We start from the raw sequence: 23260 nt of genomic DNA on the forward strand, positions 1-23260 counted from the left end.
TGTCTACACAGGGGTCGACAGTTGAAAGAGGAAGAATTTCGAAACCGATTCGTATAACTTGCACATGATGCTCCTTTTTGCTCCTCCTTTTTTTTTTTTTTTTTTTGCTTTCACAGCCTTACACCAACTCGCACAAAAGCTCTCTGCCCAGGTCGGTCGCTTCTCTACTGGAGAAGGAAGTACTTTTAAAAAAAGTAACCTTTTTTTTGACTAATTGGTCATGGGGAGAGACTACATTTGTGTTTGTGAGTTTTGCTTCCGTTTCTATTTTTTTTTTTTTTGTAAGGGGTTAAGGTTTATACTTTTGTTTTGGTGCCCTTCGTGGTTTGTGACGATAAAAAGTTTACACGCACGCGCGCGCGTGATTGAGAGAGAGGATAATTGGAGCATTTTGCTATACTACACACTATTGTCTCATGGGCAAATTGATTGATTTTACTGGCCGTCTTCCAAAAAGATGGAAAAGTCAGTTATGCTCTACTGTGGTTCATCAGGGCACTCTACCCCAGCAGAAGGAACTGATCAATAGTTGTATGACTGTGCGGTGTTCGTCATTATGGCGGCACCGGCATTCTATCCTTTTTAGGATCCAATTATCTGTACTCTGAAATCCATATCCACTCCAGGTAGAATTCCAAGCTTTCAGATCGCCTCAGTCGTTCCGTTAAGTAGCATACATTCCTTCCTTTTCTCGGTTTGTTCTTTAGGTATCTCTTTGCTTGTTACCAGACACTGCAAACAAGAAGGAAACATTTTACTCGAATCCTACCGCGCATCAAACGAGCGTCCTCTCTAACTCTTCACCACCACTGGACGCACTAAAACGCGATCATGGTAGATAAAAACAGCTATAGAAGCCGAAGCTTCTCAGCGCCATCGCTCTCCGCCTCGCAGATAAATATATGCCAGTTGGCGATAGGCGAAGACACTTGCTATGCTCCACCACTACATACACACACACACTCGTGGTACACGCTTCCTGGATGGTGATCTACTCTACTGAGAGAGTAGTTTGGTCCCCCCTGGTTGATGCCACATCCTTGGGGCAGCATACCACAAGTGATGTATTGTTGTTTTTCTAGTATTTAAGTTCGATAATTTGTATTTGCACACGATCCCGTCGTGAATGATCTCTGCTACATCTTCGATATCCAAAGAGCTCCTCATTCACCATTATCTTAGTGATCTTAGTGAGTTAAATGCAGCTGCAGACGATTGCCGCCATTCGGCGGTGCAAGCTCGATCGTTGCCAATCCGTTCGAGGCCTGCTGTATCACGCGGAGTCCTTGCGAAGTCGGCAACAAGATGGGACTGTACACAACGCCCTGTAAAATTGAGGGAGAGAGAGAGAGAGAGAAGCAATGTGGATAAAGGAATTTAGCGTGATTCAACGTTGCCTTAGGGGGACCGTACAATCGAATACGTACCATCTTACTGTCCTTATCCAACGGAGCCAGAGCGAACGTGTTACCATTCATGATGGTGATAACCTTCGTTCCCGGTGGGTCGAGGGCCGCCGTTACGTTAACGGCCGTGCTGTGGTTGGTGGGTTGTGATTGTGTTGCGATAATCTCATGCTTACTATTATCAGTCCGTACGGTACCGTTCTTGCCGATCGTACCGTTGATCAGTTCTTTGCTACCTATGGCAGGCACATGCACCGTGGTCGTCGTCGCCGATGTTGGCAGCGTCGGGGCAATGCTGGTGCTGTTGTACACCGTTCTTGCCACCGTACCAACGACCGTACTAGTAATGCTATTGTTGCTACTGCTGATGCCATTGGCACTGCTGCTGGTAAGCTGCAGAGCCTGGCTGGGTAAACTCAGTGCGCCACTAACGCCACCGACCGAGCTACCGGTCGCGGTGATCGCGATCGAGGTGGGCCCAGTACCGCTCAATCCATTGCTCACCGCGCTGGATGTAACGTTTAGGTTCAGTGGGATAGTCTGAATGGCTGGTGAGTTACCGCCTGCAGCGGACGTTGCTGCCAGCAGCTGCGAATGGGCAATCCCAACTATATTTGTCGTCCCATTTGCTGCCGCGTTTTAAAATAGAGAGAAATTATATTAACTCCATGTATGGGGTTTGTGGTTTATCCAAGCACAACTTACCTCCGACAATAACTGGCAATGGTGCGGTCGTTGTGGTTGTTCCGTTCAATGTGACGTTCGTACCATTTATGCTTGTACCGTTCACCATGGCCAGCGATGAACTGCTCAAATTTAAGCCGTTCAGTGGGGCCGCCGTGATTTTGAGCGATGCTGGTTGCTGCTGACCACCGATGCTTGCCATACCGTTGTGCGCTTCCATACTGCTGGTGCCCTTGGTGGTAAGCGAGAGCGGGGCCAACAGGTTCGTCGCTGCAGACGAAACCGATAGCGTGGATGAGGCCAGCGAGGACGGCGAAGACGACGACAGCGACGATGAAGGAGAGGTCGAATTACGATTCAGTGCCGGGCTGGCACGTGTTGGCGATGATACAGATAGGACCGGGGAGATGGTCGTTTGAAGCTGTAATAGAGCAGAGAGTGGTTTACGTTTTTGAAACGTTACTTATTCATCCTTCGATGGTCCCAACATGCTACTTACCGGCAGGCTACCGATGGAGGCATTCGTAGCTATACTGGACAGAGAGCTACTGGAACTGTAACGAATGCCATTACGTCCCGGCACATTGGAAACAACGCCTATATCGGATTGTTGATCTATGAAAGAGAGAAAAAATGGACAAACTATTATTTTTAAAAAAACGAAGGATCAACTGAGCAAGACAATGTCTTGGACCTTAAGACCCATTCTGTTAACACGCAATCACTCACGCAGATCGTACCGATCTGACAAATGAATTGGATTTGTTATTCGCATCGTTTTCAAATCTGCACAAACAACAATCTAAACGATGATGATGGTGCCTCCCGAATATAATTGTGAGCCTACTCCCATCTGCGGCCATCTACATAAAAGTGCAGTTTGCAAGTTGCGCAGTGCATCATTTGCTGCTCAAAAGTGAGAATGAGAGACGACGCCAGAAGGAGTCTGCGAATGATGTTGAGGGAATATTTTAAGAACATCAAACAGCACATCAATCAACTGCAAAACAGAAGCAGGAGGATCGCTCGTTTCGTGCATCGCACCAGTTCGTATGGATACGCACGCTTATCAAGTCAAATTTGTGTGTTGTGACTCAAACGCCCACTATTTCATTCTGGTTTGTCTGTTTTTCGCATGTCCCTTTCCGTTTTGCCATGTGATTCCACTAAAAAGAATAACTCCTTTTTTTTTTAGTGCACCCAAAAGGACTTTGCCCTTGTAAAATGTTTCAACGCAATTCTTCGCATCCCTTAATAAGGTCCTAAATACTAAGCAAATATTTTAGGCTAAATTTTATTTCATAATTCCATTTTTCATTACCTCGCTCCGATGGGACGCTGCTGCCAGGATTGACGAGATTGACGAGACTGCCAGCGCCGTTGGTGGGATTGGGCGTAATATCGGTGTCCGGTGCCAGCCGGGATACATCGATATCGCCCATTTGTGTGATTTCGCGCTTCAGCACCAAAATTCGATTCTGGGCCGCAATTTTCTCCTTGGCTAATCGTTCCATTTCGTGCTCAAACTCACGCTCTTTGCGCTTTTGCAGCTAGAAAGACAGCAGGGACCGAAAGCGAAATGTTAATAGGCATCGTTGCAACCAAGGAAGAATGCACCAAAGGATGGTCCTATGTTAGTGGTTTTTTCTCTTACCTGTATATGCCGTATGGCTGCGTGCAGAATGGACAGATTGGAGATCTTTTTCTCGTCAGGTTGCAGACTGAGCTGCTTCTTCAGCTGCTCAAAACATTCCTTCAGGTGGGCCCGCCGATTTTTTTCCAGCTTATTGTGCACCTCACGCGTACCAACGCTGGAACAAAGATTAGATTATCAGATTTGATGGTAATTATCAAGTTACGCATTCATTGTATGATAAGCATAAATGAAATACTTTCAAGAATGGGCAGCAATTAAATCGCTAATACTAACTTTCTAGTAAACCAGCATGCTTGAGCTGTGTGTGTTGCAGTTAACTTACCCATTGCTGTTGGAACTGGTCGTTCTCCGCCGCGTGCCCGTCGGTATGTTGGCAAACAGGGCAGCGGTCGCACCCTGCGAGTTGATCGCCGCCACCGACAGTCCCGCTGCCACCTGTTGTTGCAATTCCAACGGCAAATGCTGAACCGTAGGATGATGGGCCGTGCCCAGGATGGGGCTCGTACCGTTCAACGTACTTCCCACAGAAACGGCAGCTGTTGCCTGCAGCACATTGTTAATGTTGATCGGGAGCACGCTGGTCAATCCGGGTGGCAATGGTGACGTACCACCGATACCTGCGGTGGTAGAGCTGGTGGTGGTGGTTGGGCCATTACTATTGGCACTATGATTGGCGATGTACCCATTCGTGGTGGAACCACCGTTGCTGAGATTTAGCGACGATTGAGAGTCGTCGATCGGTGATACGGTTAGCGTCGACGATGAGGACGACGATGACGACGAGGATGATGATGAGGATGAGGATGAGGACGAGGAGGAGGATAGCGATGATAGGGTAGATGAGGCGGGAGGTGTCGTCGAGAGACCGTGCGATGGATGCACCGGGGTGGCATGTTGTTGCTGATAGTGCGTGTTTTGTTGCGGATGATTTAGACCCTTGGTGGAGAGGTCGATCGTCATCGGGGAGGTGTTGGAAGTGCTGATCGGTACCGCCACATGGTTAACGGTCAAATGCTTCGAATGGTGCTGGGTTCCGTTGGTTGCGATCACGACCAGCGGTGGTGCCGTGGAGTGGCCATTCGAAAGCGGCTCATCTGGAATGGGGTAAACGAGGAGAAGAGTTTTTAGAACGATTTGCCTATGCAACCAGAAGTATAATTAAATTTGGAGGAGTACAATGAAATCGTTGTTGATCAATGGACTCAAAAAGAATTTTAATTTTAAGTTTCATTTTAATAAATTAAGAGCCCTTTTTATTTTACAAGGATCCCAAAAATGACTAGCTCTGTCCTCAAATAATCACTCTTCTTTTGAAAGGAACCTTTAGTTTTATGCAGTAGCTTCGTCCTCACTATGAACCCATTGACGTCACTAGGTGACTCTGCCTTTATCAAGTAGCTCTGTGTACTTTACGAGATCTTAGCCCTCAGCCACAGCTAAGGCACCGAGAGGTCTCACTTATCAAGTGTAGTTGCTGCCCCATTCTCTTTAAAAAGATCTACTTGACACAACACTTGACCCAACTTAATGAGAATTCCTTTTAAATTTTATCGACTTATCACAGGCATATAACTGGAACTGGAAATACTGTTAGAATTAATAACATTTACAACGCATTTCATATTACGATATCCTTGCCGTTATCCTATTACGATGGGCATCCTAGTCATAGGATATATTCCTGTTTAAATCAATCATCTGTTCCACCCATCCTGCACACCGTTTAATATAGTAAACGGTACGGAGCGATCGATCGGAGAGTAAATATGGGAACCCACTTCCCCACAAGCCTCGAAAGCCGATCATGCCGCACAGCCTATCCCTCGCTTACCCGTTAGCCACCCGTAAAACTCCGCAAAGGCAACAACATTGAGCGCATCGCGGTACTACACGTTTTTGTTGAGCACGCGGCAGTACGATCTTGACGTACCGCCACCTCGCCCGATCCTCTCCCTTCATCATAACGACGCCACCACCGTCTCATCCTTCGTTGCGCATCGTTTCTAGCGACATTTTGCATAGCACACGCCCGTGCTCCACGAACCTCCACGGGGCGGTGTGTGGTATTATTACCTCAACAGTTTTCTTCCCAATCGTCTCAAACACGCCACTATTTCTGACCTACACCGTCGCCCTAGAAAACGGGAAAAAAGCTGTCGCATGTCGTCCGAGTTAATCCTCGAACGGCAGGCCAGCAGGTTTGGATGCGCACGCTGCCGTTGCGCGGTCCTTTTTGTTTTTCGTCACAAAATAAACCTTACCACCGCCGATCCGTTCCACTCGCGCCGGTAGTACGTTTAATAACCACATGGACACAACATTCCAATGCAGCAAGTACACACACGGCAGCACTGTCGCAACTGTCCCGCTCTAATCGCCCCTTTGGGAGTGCAACGTTTGCTGCTATTTGCGTTCCGCTGGGCTAACCGTGGCGCGTCAATGGTGTGTGCGTCTCGCTTTTCCTAGCCGCTAGTTGCTTGATGTAATGGGTTTGATTTTAGCCTACGTTGTATTTCCGCCCTTCCGCGCACCGATGTTGTTGTTGGGGCGGCACATGACATGTGGCACTTTACTTGCGACTCAATCAGCGAAAAGCCAGCAAGTGTACCGGTGTGTGGTAGAACCTTGCAATGCTTTGAATTGAACGTTTTTTTTTTCGTACAGAAGATATGGAGTTGTAAATGATTGTTTATAGTTGGAAGTATACCTCATTCGATTATATATACATACTTAACATTTACTTACGCAAAAGTTTTCCCTTGATAAAAAAACACCCTCTTTTCTGTTTGCTTATCGTTGTCGGTCATAATAGAAATTAGAATAGGAAAAATTACCACATGCACAAAACTCTAAAGTGAAGTCAAAGTACTCGTACAAAACTTCACCTTACGTTGACATTTGCATTCGAAACAATAGACACCACCAGCTTGGTTTCACCAATGCACAAGCCTTCGGAGGTTCGTTTAGCATAAGGTCAGAGGTTTTTCGTACTTGTGAAAGTTCCCAGCACAATTTGCAACAGGTGTTACCATCGGGACCAACATAGCAAGAAAAGCGGGAAAACGATGAACCAACAAACAAATACCAACGAACGTAACAAGCAACACACCAATTAGTCCTCAGTCGACACAGGACAGCACAAAGTACCAGAATTCACACTTGCAGGACTTCCATTACGGAAACCCCCCCCCCCCCCCCACCATGACCGTTGTCGTCACTGTCCCTCTAAAGGATGTTGCAAATATAGAGGCCTTCGCTTCGGTCTGAGAGGTCTTCTCTGCTGGGCTGCCCAGCGTCTACGTATCTCTAACGGGTAGAAAAGGATGGAAGGACAGCTCCTTGAACGAGTCCGCAAGCGAGGTTTACGTAACGGATAACGCGTGTGACGGTCGGAAAGGTAGGCACGTGTTCTATCGGTTGCGTTGAACAAAGCGGAACAGATGTGAATGCGGGTTGAAGCATTGTTACGGACGCCGCTAGGGACATGATTACGTGACAAAGGCACTAGCAGGTTCTGGACGAATACCAAGGCGGCTAGTGTAAATTATCACCCAATCTTTCTAATGCGAAACTATCGCATTATTTTAGAAAATCTGCATTGTTTCTAAAGTGATGTAAAGCATTTCTTTTTATTTGTAATTTTACTGCTATCTATCTCGAACAAAATCCATCCTTTATAACCCCTTTTGAAAGACACAAATATGCGATCCAATCATTATTCGTATGGAAAGGATCGGCCTAGATCTTCGTCTCCATGCGTCTGTCGGCTAGCAAAAACCTTCACCCGATTTACTATGTCCCATCAAGAAACACCATCAATGCAAGCGTTACACCATACGCCATCGCCCGGTTATAGTGGGTTACAAATGGCCAAAGCGTTACAAATAGGTTAGACGCCCATTTCCAATTCTGATTGTCGCATCTTCGGAACGGCTGGCCGTAGATGGTAGACCTATCAATCGACCTGTATATTAGGTGACTGAACAGCGATTGTTGGCTCCTCGATACAGTGATTCGGACCCGAAATTTATCTATTTTCTTTACCAGCGTAGAATTTACGTACAAATCCATGCTGTCGAAATAATTATGCACCGACACGTATTCTAGGATTCCAAACAACAAGGACGCCCGTAGCTACACACGGCTGACCCTTTCCGACTCCCGCGGGGTTCGATCGGGCAGGGTGGTTGGTTGGTTTATGCAAACCCAACGATGTAATGTGAAGTAATGGCACGAAACTAGAGCAGCCGTATTAAAGATCATGGATCAATGCTCAACTCAAGCCCTTCAGTGACACAAGGAGGTGATTGCGTGAATATTCAATGGCAGTTGGAATGGAAACATTCCCATACATGTACCGGTACCGGGTATGTAACTTTGGATCGTAATCGGATAATTGATTATCTAACCGAGACAGCTTTTGCCGTGCCTCTTGCGACTGTCCGGGGTCACGATTTCAGGATAAAGATATTTATACACATTTTAAATAAGAATTATTATACAAACGAGAAGCTCGTAAAACAATTAGTAAAGCAAATTGTGGTTCACAAACATTCAATATCGACATGGACGACGCTGGCAAGGATTTCCCCGCGGGAGATTTCCTCCACTTTTCATCCTTTTCCTCCCTATTTATCCCCGGACGCCTCACCACCAGCAACAAGAAAAAAATTGTGCCGTAACTGGAGAAGAAAAACCCCCTCGGAAACGGGAACCGCAAGTGGAAAAGGAGAATGGGCCTCCAAGCGGAAAACTCTGGTGCTGTATGCGTGTCGCATGGTTTGCATTTCGTTGCCAGTCCACGTGAGTCGTCGGTCTCGGGCTCCTGGACTGTTCTGTGTCTCAGGTTTTAGCCACCCAGTTGCTTCCTACCACCGATCGCCTGCCGAGTCGGTGTGAGCATGGGGTGGAAGTTTGAAACGCTGTCGAACACATTAACAACCAAGCCAGCAGTGGCAAAACAAGTCAGCCGCGAGAGAGAGACAGAGAGAGAGAGCGGGACAATCAACCCACGAGCTTTTCCAGTGTTACAGATAAACTGGTGGCCATGGCCATGTAATAGCAGCGTTCTGGGAATGAAACAGGAACGGGTACGGAACGGGATTGGCCGCAAAGGGAGAGAGCGAGAGTCGTCGACGATTTGCGCACATTCAATCATGACAACTGGAGGTACGCGTCGCACGTCCTCTGTCCTCTCCGGCCCCAGGATCATGGCGATCCCCCGCTCCTTGATAATCACCCTACGTTCGTGTACATTGGCGTAACCGCGTGGTTCCAACCCCCGCTCACCATACAGCCCAGCTTTTCTCCTCCAAATTGCCACTGCTTCGGATGTCGGACTGGCGCTACGGACGTAGGCCAAGAGAGTGAGCGAATGACGTCCGTTGAGTCAGCACACCACACACACGCACACACCGCACTACTGCTGCACATGGTCGCCCGCCAATACGGCACACATTCACCGATTATGCAATCACAAACATGCTCATTCCGCTCCGGCCAGAGGCTCTTGTTGCTGTTCCAGCTGGTGAAGGTGGTGGTGGAGGTGGTGATGTTCCAGCGTGAGGAAACTTGAAAGAACACGAGCATCGTAGCTTCTTCTTCATCCCCACTTGGCTGGTTTATCGGTTTCACGTTTCGTTTTTTTTTGCCTTCGTCCTCATTCCTGGTCATAGACTCCTTCCCTTGCCCATCAATCGCACACACTACTCCGATTCGGCCACTTATCCTGCTCGGACTGTGCAATGCTTTGTGCCGGTCACATGTTCGAGCGATGCGAATGTGCTCATCGCAGTTAGTCCACCGGTGTGCGCGCCCGATACCGTTATCAAATTATCCAATGACAGAAGGAGAGCACGGTAAGACAAAAAAAAAAATAAACCCCCGCCGACTGAGTGATGTTCTACGCGACTATTCAAATCGGTTGTTGAGAGTGCAAACGTAAGCATACTCCACTTTCAAGCAGCAGCAGCAGCAGCAGCAACACGCGGCGTGCAGTCTGCAGCTATTTGCAAAAATTTGGTCTTCCAATTTCGCTGATGTGCCGTTTTGTTTTGGGTTTCTTTTTTCACAGAAACGTTACCTCCGCACCACGTTAAAACTTCGATTTGAATGTTTTTTGTTTGTTTTTGTTTTAAATTTTTATTGTATAAAAGTAGAAGAAAGCGAGAAATAGTACTGCGTATCAATGCAACACGTTACAAAATATGTAAAATAAATCATACACATGTTTTAATACTATTTTTGTCATTCTAGATGGCAATGGCATTTAGTCATGACCTTCACACCTCGCCTTATCCAGGATGCAGCCCCAATGCCGTCAGCTAACGCCAACTAAATATCTAATATTGGGTGTACAAAGAAATCGATCGCTTTCACAACAGTAGCTAAAACACCGTGACAGTGAAATGAGTGCTTTGTGGAATGGAAAGCCACAACAGTGTCCATGAACGGCACTGTAATGTGATTATAGACCGTTGGCCCGCTCGGTTCTACTTTCGGCACACGGTGCCACGGTGATCAGCAACAATAGCAGCAAGCTCCACGCATACCACCGTCCGACCACGCTGGCGCTAGATCGGTAGAATGGCCAGTGTATTTTGTCATTTAAAGGCTGCATGTCCATACGATTGGTGGCATGTATTGCGATAGCCGCGCTGGTTTTGTCATGTTTGATTGTTTCAGCTGTACCTTCACAAGTGCTGCGACACGTGCATACACGCCGACCGATAGTCCAGATGCCTTCCTCCCTCCCTACTACGCCTTTACCCCAACTGGGACTATCATCTGTGTCTGTGGAATGTTTGCCATCGACCCTGACGCTACTATTGTGGTGCGACAAGGTGATCACCTTGCCTCACATCGCTATGTGGATGTAGTTGTAGATGGTAAATAAACAGAACAAACAAAAATACAATGCTAATGCAAGGCACCACATTTCTTTTTGAATAGTTTAAACAATTTGCGACAATTAAAAAAAAAGGTTCTACCTGCTCAAGACGTGATTTGTTCATTCGTTGTTTCCTAGTTCGAAATTTATCTTGCAGACGCGTGTGGGTGAGCGTAAAAATATGTTTTTCCTTCACTTTCTATCGGCATTACTATTGGTCTTCGGCTAGTAGCGCCGTGCAGTGGAGGAGTGTCGGTAAAAATGACCATCCACGTGCTTCACGGTCCGGCTTGCGCCCGATAATTAGATTATCGTATCGCGCTGAGCAGACAGGGGGGAGGGGGGGGGGGGGATTGGTGTATTAAGCCCACACTGGTAAACCTGTTACCACTACCGCCCTTACGAGTCGTGCAATGATGCAACGTTAACAACCGGTAAGGGTGGTGGATAAATTCGAATCATAGTAAGGAACCTGGGAGGCGTTAAGCACATTCTTGACGCCATTCTCATGATGTATGACTACTAGTTGAATGTTGTTGTTCGAAATTTATTACAAACAGCTCATAAGACAGTTGAAATGTCGAATTTATCTTCGACGCGAAGAAAACAACCAGGCGTCTCCATTTCTACACTTTCTGAAATTTTATTAATCGACTCCTTGATAGATTTTTTTTTTCATACGATCGCTCTAATTCGCATAAAAAAGAATCCTGCTGCCCATTTTTCCTTCCTTCTGCGGAACGACATTGACATTCACCATCATGAAACCTGTTAGCCACCGCCATGCTCACAGCTCTCTGTGTGCTGTTTCTTCGTGCGCGCGTACAGTTACAGGCATCAAAATAATGCCGATGCAATACAAATGCAACACACGACCGCCACGGTAGTGAGCGCTGGAAGGGTGCTGCCCTGCTCCGCGTCCGTTTTGCGGCATTATCATTATTTCAATATTATTATGACTGCCCGGAGAGCAAAGCAACGAACAACCCTTCCGTTCCAGCCGCTTCGCTCAGCCGCCTGCACTCCGGTTCCTGTTTTGCTCCCGACCGTCGCAGCCGAGGTTCAAGTTCGCTGCAGTTCAGCCGAACACTTGAACTGCAGCAGCGCGATGCAGGCCGACGACGCCACCGTATCATCGCGCACCGCACAATCCATTCACCGTCATCGGCATCATCATGCTTGCCTGCCTGCTTGTTGCATATGATTGCATAACGCACTGGGCCGGTTGCAACCTACAGGCAACCTTCACTGAATCATCTTTCCTCACCGGCTGCGGGTAAAGCGAGCCAATAATAAATCTTCCAAACCAAACGTAGGGAAAAATCAATAAATCTGTTTCTTGCTTTTATCTGTTTTCCTATCCTGAGTCCCCCGGGATGTAAAAATTAAAAGAAAAAAAAGAAGGTTCGACAGCCTCCACAGAGCCTCTCGTTGAAACCAATGAAGTGAGAGAGCATTGGCAACATAGCAGGTGGCGTTGTCATTTGCATTGCCTGTTGCGCATTACGAATTGGGAAAGGATTTTCTTCCCTTTCTAAGAGGAATAAGATATCTAATGTCAATTACGCTACAGTTTGTCCTACGTTACCTGGTAAGCTCTTTGGCAATAGAGTGAGAAAATTGATCGATTAATTCCATCTTTTGAGTAGGTTATATCAACCGTTTGAGTTGGAAAATAAATAATTGGAATGCGAGCTTAACGATGAAGCTTTACGATCTATGCAACCGGTTCAGTACACGTGCGCACTGATTGCACAACCTTTACGACGTGCATGGTGGAAAGATAAGCTTCCTTCTCCCCTCCCTTTCATTTCCAACGCCCCGTTTGGCGGTGGGGAACGTCGGGACGTACGGCTGAAAGTGGGAAAAGCCATAAGTTCAGACTTTGCGAGAGTTTGCAAGCGTGTACCTGTTTGTGTTGGGCCTAAGCCTTAATGCACAACATCCCGAGCACGGTGAACGCGGCGAGGCGAGCGATTATTTGCTTTCATTATTCGCGAATCTTCCTTTCGACTGGTGCGAAGTTGCATTTGATTAGCACCGATAAGACGGTGCACTACACGAGCAGTAGATTGAAGAAAGACAAGAGCATACAATCAACAAACCCCTGCTGCCTATCCGGCAGACGCTCCTCCCTCGAACGTTCGCTCACTCTTCCTCTCTTTCTCTCTTCCCGTCTTCATCCCGTGGTTTGTGGGTTAAGCTCCCTTCCAAGTGCCGGCCTGGAGAGTGCGGTGAGGATCAGAATACGCCCGGAGGAAACACGACACTTCAACCATTATTATCTAACGCTCGTCGCGCAATTCAAACGTTCCTCCCTCCCGGAACTATTCCCACATTGCGGTTTGCTAGTGAGTGGTCAGCAAGGTGAGGTGGAAGGTGTCCCGCACACTGCCCATCCACGCACCCCTTGCCTCATCAGGCGCCCGGTTCCGATGTGTGATCATGAGATGGAATTATTACTGCGTGCTAGAGCACATGTTTTGCGGTCGGCCGCTTCAACAGCATCGTGCCCGGTGGTGTGATACGGAGTGCATTTGGTTACATGCATACTCGACTGTAGCGGTGTGGTAGTTTTGCACTCATGCATGCATGCAAGAGCAGATATTGAGTGCCCACTAGCCACGTACACACCAACCGTTACAAAGCAAGAACGGCAAAAACAACTGCGTCAAGTGTAAAGACAAGCAGCGGGCATGCTGGAATTCTGAATCGACAGACGTCAATAGAGTCTTTGGCGAGTGTGCTACTGCAGGGTGCCCTTCCCGTTATGCAATTCCATTGCATAGCTCTACTAAAGCACAACCCCCCCCCCCCCTCGGGGCTACGATTGATCGGATCGATTGTGTTATGAACGATGAAGCTATTTTAACTAATCCTTTGATCATCATCGCTCGTTATGCGTTCCGAAAATCATAATTATTCGCATTTCATGGAGACGCCTGGTGCGTTATCCTACTATTCGTACAGCATAATATAATTAATAAAATATTTTAAAAGAGTGCTGCAACCAATTACCATTCATATAGTGCCGTATCCATTTCTTTTTCGGGGCAGCCTTTAGCTCCTTTTTGCTACAATCCTCGTACTGCTTCGCCGGTCCTACACGTTTGTCAGCCTTTTCACTCGACGGCCATCCGCCACTATTGCTCGCGCGCTCCAAAAGCCCAATAGTTTTCATAGTAAAATCTTTCGGTTCATCATCAAGCACATCATCGTCCCGGCTTGCAGCATCCACTTCCCCCCCATCATCACTGCACACCTCCATCGGACGCACGTCATCACCGCTTAACTCGATTCGATCGTGCTTTGCCGATAATCTACCATCACCGATGGGCGTTGAGCAGGCGGACGGGGCCGTCGTTGGCAGTGCGGGAGATACATGGCAGTGGGGCCCGTTCGGTGAGCTTGGACAGGATCGGCTCGTTAGCGGGTAGTGGCTGCCGGATGGGTAAGCTGATGGGATCACGCCAGTCGCACTTGGTTCCGTGTCAAACTCGTAAGGATTCGCTGGCGAGTTGCTCGACAGACTAGTCGTGGTGGATGTGGGAGCAGATACGTCGGTTGGCAGCACAGTGGATGCATTTGAAATAGTCCCGGATGGTAGCAGTTTCATTTCATTGTAGCAACATTTCAGAAAAAGTTGACGCAGATCATTGTAATCCATCATTGGTCCGTTGGTGCTCGTCGGATTCTCATCAATGGCTGATGCTATTGTACTGCTGGGAAGTACTACCGATTGGGAAGTCTGTAGCTTTCCAACGCTTTCCGCTGCCTCGATCGCGTACCTATAGTATTCATACCCGGCAGCTGTTGCGGGAGACCCTCCGGCAAGAGGTATTCCGTTCGACAGGGGAAGACATTTCAGAACGTTTCCACGATGATGATATACACCACCGGTTGGCACATGGTGTCCTTGATTTATGTTGGTCGTTAATACATGGTTCCCAACTGAACTACCGTATGGTGAAGGGTTGGCCGACATAACAGAACTGGGTGCAGCAGCTGGAGCCTGGTAATAGTTTACCGAGTTTGCTTTCGAGCCACCGGGTGGTTGCTTAAAATATGGCGGAGAAGATCGAGTCATGCCCAGGCCTAACGTGCCCAACGTCGACGAACTGCCAACAGGGTTGCTCGAAGGCGAACCTGTACCACGCACCCGATCCGAGCTAGTCGATCGAACAATACCGTAAGCACTTTTACCCACCATTCCAAGCGAACGCTGTCGTGGCAGTGGTTGATGCACTGGGTGCGCGTTCGGCAGTTGCTTCGGTTGCTTTGGCAATACCGGGATACCGGCAGCCGTGGGATGATGTGCCAAAGGATACACCGTTGATGCGGGAAAGAAAGATGGCTGTCGATGATGTGTGGCAACGGAACTGGGGGATGGTTGAGCCGCCGTTCCTAGAATGCTTCTCGGATTAAACCGACCGTTCGCCGACACGGGTACGAACGCTGCGGCTCGCCGCCGGGCATTCAACAATGCAGTTTCTGGTCCTGGATCTTCGTATGATTTTCGTCTCTCGCACGCAGAACGTTTCGGTGAGTTTAATCGCAAATGAGCTGCCTGTGGTGGACATGCCGTCGGTCCCATTGGCACATCCGTACACGTAGCGAGTGGAATTGTCGGAGGGTGTCCGTTAAGGCTTACATTACTCATGCTGAAGCAAATACCCACATCGGTCACCATCGCATTGCCGTAAAATCCATTTACATCCGCAATCGGTTCAAAAGCACTGGTCGTGGTTGAGCTTGCGGCAGTAGTCACAGCACCGGGATTTAGCACACCCACCGACGTTGTACATTCTCTTAAACCGGCTGTTGCAACCACCGGTAACAATGCAGGGCTCAGATAGCTCGCTGCGATCGGTGCAGGAGGTGGTGAAGGTTTTCCAACATTTGAAACCGCTGGCGCACCACCAGACCCACCAACAGCCTGCATTAGTTGGTGCTTCTTGGTCAGTATAGAATAGGGGAAACATTTTTCCATCTCACTGCGCACGGCAGCCACCTCCGGCAGCAAGCCGACGGGATGCGGTTCATCGCAGAATAATCCCTGATTGCGACTCTGGAAGCGTTTGCTATCGTTGTACATCTTCGTTACTTGGGTATGCCACGCAGAAATGGAACTATATTTTCTAGCTTGTTTGCAGTGTCGAACTAATCCGCGATAAAACATGAAAACTATCACAGAACCCTACACCGACAGTTGATTGAATTTTCCGGATTCTTTACTAGCACAACGTTAACTAACGTGACTGTCGACATTGGTGGTGTACATGATCAGTCCTTTGCTCTACTTCACCATTTTACACATGTTGCTCGTGCTTCATGGCGCTTTTTGGTGACAATCACTGCTTGCAAAAGTACGTTAACAAGCGGGCTTCGCTTCTGTTTAGCATCAATCACTTGGGTATCTTTCAACTATAAAACTTGGCACATATTTTGGCACTTTCCGCAACATTCCGGTTTGAGTGCCACCACTAACAAAGGCACATTCTTAAGAGGAACACACTCATTTCACAGCCTAACAACTGACAGCTTTTATACGTTTGACTATAACCAGTAAAGTGGGTAAGCTTTCTATGATTCAGTGGCTCTCACCATAACAAAAAACGATCACAAACAGGTGCTGTTAATGTTGGTACTATTTTGCTTCATTTGAGAGTAACACGATCGCACATCTAGTCCTGTCTGTTCGTCTGTCGCTGAAGAAAACTACGGGTACAAAACGGTCAATGTAAAATCGCGCGACTATCTACTTTTTGGACGACGACAAAATCCCGTAAACGTCCGGTCGTACCAAGGAACGGACCGCGACTGAGAACTGCAATGACCGGTTCACCGATGAAGCCGGTTTGCCCGAAACACTCTACGATTGGGCCAAATAACATGGCCACTCGAAGCTCTAGCCCCAAAGTTCGCTCTCCCTCTCTCGCTCTTTATCTGTACGGGTACGGCGATGATGGTGATGACAGGCTCCTGACGCTCAATGGGCTCCCGCACTCGTCTCTATTCAATACAAAGCTCTGGCGAGCACGTTGTCATCGAAACGTTTTGCTTTACTTGCTCTCTTTTGGTCGAGGGTCGCTCTCTGGGTTCGTGGTATCGACAAGAGTACGCTTCAACTAATCGGAGAGCGTGTTCCCGTTTACTACTCACAACACGATCACGAGAGCTCGTTGGCACCACCGAACAACATTCGGACAAAAACCCGTCACAGGCTAGGCAACCACAGTCCATACATATGCATCAACCGCTATGAAACAGCGCAGAAAGCGAAACAGAACTCAACGGCCACCGTAAACAAGTCCACTCTTAAAGCCACCCTCGCCCGTGAGCATGTTTTGTGCATGTGCTTGGCCACAAGCATATATTGTACGGTGAAGAGAAACGCAGGGCTGTGCATCGGTGCAACGGATTCTGCGATGCAAATGGATGCTGAGGTGCTGGATCTCCATTTTCATGAGGCTGCTCGGGGACTAGAGCGTAATTTTTCTGCAATAAAAATTATACGATCTGTCAAGAGCAAGAATGGACGTGCTTACATGATAATCGACATTCAATTGTATTGATTTATTTCTTACAAAACGTTCAGCTTGAGGCAAGAAATTATTAAATCAGCAAAACTATATCAAGTTCACCAACAGATCAACAGATCATCTCTTCCCAAACCGGCAACTTTTTTTAATACGATCGACAAAAGCTCCAAAAAAAAGCAATAACTATTACCATAAGCGTCAAAGTGAGAGGCCGTCTCGGGAAGCAAGATGTGCCAGCCATATCACACGCAAGCAGCCTTTCGGAACACGGTTTACCCATGAATAATCCATGGAGCTGTAAGCGGATAAATATGATTGTACAATTTGACTACCAGATCGCAGCCGATCAGACGAGTCGCGGATCGGTTCGGCGATCACCTTCTCCCCGCGTCATGCACTGTCATACACACAATTATGCCACCCGGAGACGTCCACCTCGCACCATCGGCACGGTCGCATCCGTCAAGGATTTGGGCGAACACTGGCGAGAAGGGCTACACCGATACAGGCCCTTTTGCATATTGCAACCCTGCATGTTAGCTTCGCACGATCTTCATCTTACCCGTGTGGTTCTGTTTCCTAAAGGCTGTTTAGCCCCTCCGTTCAAATGGGCTCTGTTGGTGCTGACATTAAATCGTGGGATAAATTATAAATTTAAATCCTAGCCCTTAACGCAGGCACACCAGAGGCATCTTCCACAGCAGCAGCAGCAGCAGCAGCAACAAAAGCAGGCAAAGGCCAATTGTCACACTGCAATCCCACTTTTTAGACGATTAGAAGCTGATAGAGGAATCTGGTGAAGTTCTTTTCATTCATGCAGCTACCATGCCGGACGTTTGAAGCGTTTCATGCGCACAACACGATCTAATCGTATATCCCACTATCATCAAATCTGACATTCCTCGTTCCATTCGATCACTACGAACGGAAGTGACTGGCAGGAACGACAACACCGCCTCTAAACTATCAATCGACGCATAGACGCAGATTCTATGACTAATTCATGATTCAAAAAATCGACCACATCCAGCAGAATAATCACCGTCCGGAACGAGGCACCATGCGCCTCCATGCATAAACACGGGACGGCGCACGATTTGATAGCCCGTGATAAGCAGCGGATCGAGCACGCTCTATTGCATAATGCATCACTCTAATGCTAATACTGCGCGGTGAGGTGTGTTCAGTAGTTGAGCGGTTTATGTTTTTTTGGAATTGCCGCCCACGAATTCCACGCTGTAAAGTGCGTACAGATGTTGGGGATGCGTCAATTAGCATGCGTCGTCTTGTTGCGTCAAGGAAATGTGCGATTTTTTGCTATTGTTGTGTATTGCTTTATGCTTCCTCTTCTTGCCCTTGAGAAGCCTGGAAGCTGGTAACAGCGAAAAGCCGCGAACAATCGACAAACTTTTCGTGTTAATGACCGACAGGTTGTTTAGAGGGCGTTCGCAACCCGATCTGCTCAAAGGATGTGTGTTACATATGCGTGCGCGGATGAAAGGAAGCATGAATGTGCATATCAATTAGATATTTTACATTCCGACGCATCTTATGATTAGTGGCGGCTCAAAAATCAACAGCGAATATGAGCCCTTTGGGGAATATTTAATTGATATTTGCTTCCATCATCGAATAGCTTGCTAAATTTGTTTGTACCACATAGCTGGATATTTAGTCCTCACAAAGGGGAAACAATCCAGATGTCCAGATCATCATCATGAGTTATTTCGTTACAAAATATAACATCCTAACAATAAAGAACAGTCATAAAATTTTCATTATCCCATCATAGAAAAAAATAAAAACAAAAAATAATCAGCGTAAATGCTTTTGCCAATTTTTGGTTAGTTTATCTACTGCTTTGTTTAAATAGGTTAGCAGGTTTTGAGGTTTTGAACCTCAGGTTCAGGTAATCTTACAGAGCATTAATTACTAACTGGGCGCCTCCATTTACCAACCAACTTTCTCCTTTCTTCGGCGTGTAGATCAAGCTAGTCGTCATAAACACAGCAAAAGCAAAAAAAAGCATGATATTGATCATCCTGCGCATCGTCAGCGTAACAGCCCTGTTAAGCGCCGTACGATCGTTGGTGCCCATTACCAACAGCATCACACCAGCGAGGTGTTGGTGGTGGTGGTGGTGGTATACGAGACCGATGAACCTGCATAATAAAACAGACCACCGGTCAGTAAACGTGACCAGAAGCCGTTCAGTGGGTGTGTACTTTTGTCGCCCGCAATCCCATCATCCCATTCCCTCGCCACAAACCGCGCTTCAAAACTAACATCTTCCAGTTCTGGACGCGGATCGTCACGGATCTTGATCGGTGATCATGTAAAATCCATCCCATTACACCAATACGATAGAGGGCTGCCCGCTGGACGGCTGGCAAGAAGAGGAAGACAGGTAATATGCTGCTTGCTAAATAGCTTGCATTTCAGACCCGCATAAAATGCCACCGTCCAGAGTAGGACACCGATTGCCAGTTCCCAAGCGCCTGACAATGCACCACCGGCAACCGACCGGCGCGAAGTAGGACGCGGTAGAAGTGTTTCTAGAAAATACCGCGTCGGTGTGCTGCTTTTGATTTTCCCTTTTCCGATGACTTTACATTTTTGGTTTCATCAGATCCATTTCATTTGTCACCGGCGATACGCAGCGCACTGGCAAACGCAGCTCACTGCCAACGGGCTACAACACCGATCGAAATCGAAACGATCGTGCACGGAACTGGCGCTGACAGCTTCGGCCTGCAAGGAGGGCTGCTGTTGGATTATTCATTAATGCCCCGTTGGATGAAATGCCCGCTGCAGCCGGATCCGGACCGAAGGTACAGCGAAGGTTGAGCCATCGAAGCTGTTTGCGGGAGCGTGCGTGTATGGGTTTTGCTGAAACGTTCCTGTCATGCTGTGCCGTGCCACTGCGGCCGTGTTTAGTTTCCGATCGAGCACAAATGCCTACGAAAACGTGAAAAGCGATGTGTGTATACGACCGTTGTTTTTTTTTTTCATTCCTTCGCTTTCTTCTATGGCTAGCCACGCCACCGAGCAAGTTACGTACGTACGTTCATCCTTCGGGTGGTGTATCGATTGAATGGATAAATAGAAAAACGGCCGATGCGCAACGGCATTGCTCAATTGATTTTACTTTCAGTAGCAGCAGCAGCAGCAGCAGCAGTATGACGCGGCGGGTGTTGTAACGGTTCCTACCACACAGTCTCTAGGTCTAGGGAAGAGACTAGGGAACGGGGTACTGTGATGGGCGAACAGCGAAAGTATACACACACACACACACAGCTAGACAATTAAGCGCACCAACCTGGCTTTACATTCTGCCGCCTGATCAATTGCTAGGCAGCAAAGAATGAGGGCTCGATGCAACACACGCATTAGACTCACTTTTATGATTGAGTGTGGCTCAGGAAACAGCATCGGTAATCGTGGAAACTGAAACGCCACACTCAGCGCACATCATCAAACATTTACAATTCCAATCAACATCATCCATCCAACCACGCCCCAAACTGTCTGCACAGAGAGCAAACTTTAATTTAACATAAATCATCAAGAACGAGACAAGACACTGCCTGAATACACAACCATCAAGCTGCTGTTGCTTCCACCTTCTGGCACGGTGGTACTGCTTCTCTTCGTCTTGGGCGATTCAGGATACGAAAGTGACACTCCTGAATGTTGCCCTGCACTATCAACCAGAGCGGCATACGTGTGACAAAACTCTGCACTGGGGTTAGCTTTTGACCGTACAAATATTCATCACCAAAAAGTGATAGAAGAAGCTGTGGGGTCGCCGGTATCGTGCCGGTATACGATCCTACCATGAGGTGCATTTCCGAAATCCGCCGCTGCAATCTACAGTGGATGAACGACACGCAACAACAACAACAACAAAAAACCCCGCATTCGATGAATTGTACTTACGAATGCGAATTGAGAATCGATCTTAGAGGTCAAACGCCTTCGAGAACTCCGCCCCCTTTCGTGACGTCGAAAGAATGTGTGTGTGTGTCGTCCCAGGCCCAGATCCTTCCATCTGTCGTGTAGCAAACGTCGCTTTGGCTGCTTATGTTTGACCAATTGCTTACGCGCAGCTGCTTTGCCCAGCCGGCTGTGGTGCGAGGGAGCGACGATCATTTCGATCATTTGAATTTCCTATCAAGGCGACCGTGAAAATCACTCGGCACTGAGCAAGCCGAGGGTTACAGCAGAATTTCGACGAGGTACTTGCACAACGTTTTTTTTTTTTTCTTCCCAGTAAAATCAAGAGCGTACAGAAGATTTTTTCAGAAGGCAGAATGCACTTCAAATGATATAAACGAAAAGATGATGGATCCAACGGGTTCATCGCTTGCCCTCGGCAACCAGCATTTCATTGCGTCGTGGGCAGTGTTAGTGATGAGTCCGCATAATGGAAGGACATCAGAATCCATCCTGTCCATTGCATATGAAAATGTTGTTCAAAACCAATCATACAAGACATCGACGAGTCACTTTTCGATAAGCAAAAGAGCAACGGTTTGGTCGTCTTTTGCTAGGAGTCATACGCGATTGCTTAGCTTTAAGCAGCAAAAAAAACTGCTTTAAAGTACTGTGTCTAGAGCTGCTTCAGCTCTATCTTGCTTACGCAAAACCAATGCACTTCATTCGGCAAAGTGAATATCGAATAGATCATCGGCACAGCTTTACTCCAGGGGGTGAATGCACCAAATTGCATTGTTGATGTTTTTTTTTTTACTTTTCCCCTTTTTTTTGTAACTTACTGCATTTGCCTAACGAATGCCGGTCAACCGATGCGAGGGAATGGTGGTCTGGTGCCACAGGGTACGGAAGTGGAGCGGGAGAGTTCATCCCACCACGGGTAAATTCCATCCTTTGCTATTCTAATGAGCCTCCGGATGGGTTTGACCTGTCTGACCCCGAGGGAATACAGATGTTCTACCCTTATTTGTGTTCTTCTTCGATGACACGTAAGAAATCGCTGCCAGCTTACCAGTCGTTGATGCTGGACGGTAAGGGAGGACACCGACACGCACAGTAAACGCACACAAGTTCAATGTAGATAAAGCAAGTTTTACCATAAAACTGCTACATCTTTTTACAATCTCACAATTACATTATATGCAAATTAGCACGCCTATTCTCAGTGTACCTTTCTCTCTGATCTCAGACGTAACATCATCCGTAGCAACAGCCATACAAAAACAGGTAAACAACGTAAGCGTGTAATGCTGGATCTCCATCATGCCGTATTATTAACTCGCACGACATGCACCGCGTGCTCAATTAACTGGATGATTAAATCGAATCGTCTAGAACGTACCATGCGGTCATTACGTAAGATTAGAATCTTGCCGTAAAACGTACGTTGAGTAATGTGAGGCAGAGCAAAAAAAAAAAACGTCCGATTTAATCGATACTAAATAATATGCCATGTAATGTAGCTGTTACGTATACGAAAGCTAGCCGTGTTTCATGTCCAAATGAGGGTAATGCATGCATACTTCAAATAATATCGTTAATATTACATACTTAATGTGAAATAAATTGAAAGGATCAATGGAGGCGCCCAGTAATTATCAAATTTTAATTACTGCACCCTGCCACATGAAGCGAAACTATGTAATAATTTAGGCTGTTTGAAGCTATTTATCAATTCGATAAGGTTTGCCTTTATCATTAGACCACAATTTATACAATTTTATGAGTTTTCTATCCAGAACTAAGATCAAGATAAAAATAGAAAATAATCGCTTTATTGCATATCAAGCGTACTATTTTACTACTATTTGGGTGGAAAATCTTAAACAATTCCACATTTCAAAACAAACCTATTGTACGCGACCTGCGCTAGCACGTGTTCTGCGATGCTGCGTTCTGCAAACGCGGAAAGCTACTATTCGCCGCGCACACTAAAAAGCTTTTCCCACCCGTGGGGAAAAATACATCATCAGCAGGCCCCTACACCCGTGAGCTCGAGGACTGAGCAATTATTTCTCTCTCTCTCGCGCGCGCAAAAAGCTTCTCTTACGTGAGAAAATAGTGAAACTTAACGTGAGAGAAAATG

The 23260-nt window shown here is 47.1% G+C and overlaps 1 protein-coding gene across 1 annotated transcript; it reads right to left on the minus strand.

Moving 5' to 3' along the window:
* Positions 1-1187: 1187 nt before the first annotated feature.
* Positions 1188-15780, minus strand: LOC126559655 (mucin-19-like). The gene is made up of 8 exons (XM_050215826.1): positions 13655-15780; positions 4070-4841; positions 3745-3901; positions 3412-3640; positions 2590-2705; positions 2112-2511; positions 1428-2035; positions 1188-1325 (listed from the first exon to the last, which is right to left on the minus strand). The coding sequence occupies exons 1-8, from the start codon at positions 15729-15731 to the stop codon at positions 1188-1190; spliced, it is 4497 nt and encodes a 1498-aa protein (XP_050071783.1). The 5' UTR covers positions 15732-15780.
* Between the last annotated feature and the right edge of the window lie 7480 nt (positions 15781-23260).

The sequence above is a fragment of the Anopheles maculipalpis genome, chromosome 2RL (genome assembly GCF_943734695.1).
Source record: "Anopheles maculipalpis chromosome 2RL, idAnoMacuDA_375_x, whole genome shotgun sequence".
NCBI classification, from domain to species: domain Eukaryota; kingdom Metazoa; phylum Arthropoda; class Insecta; order Diptera; family Culicidae; genus Anopheles; species Anopheles maculipalpis.

Bases quoted from the DNA above. Each gene is read 5' to 3' on its own strand.
- LOC126559655 (XM_050215826.1), bottom strand. From the start codon at position 15,731: ATGTACAACGATAGCAAACGCTTCCAGAGTCGCAATCAGGGATTATTC. The intron at 3,641-3,744 runs GTAAGAGAAAAA...CTGTCTTTCTAG, and splicing joins CAGCCATACGGCATATACAG to CTGCAAAAGCGCAAAGAGCG. The intron at 2,706-3,411 runs GTAATGAAAAAT...TCTCTTTCATAG, and splicing joins CAGCGTCCCATCGGAGCGAG to ATCAACAATCCGATATAGGC.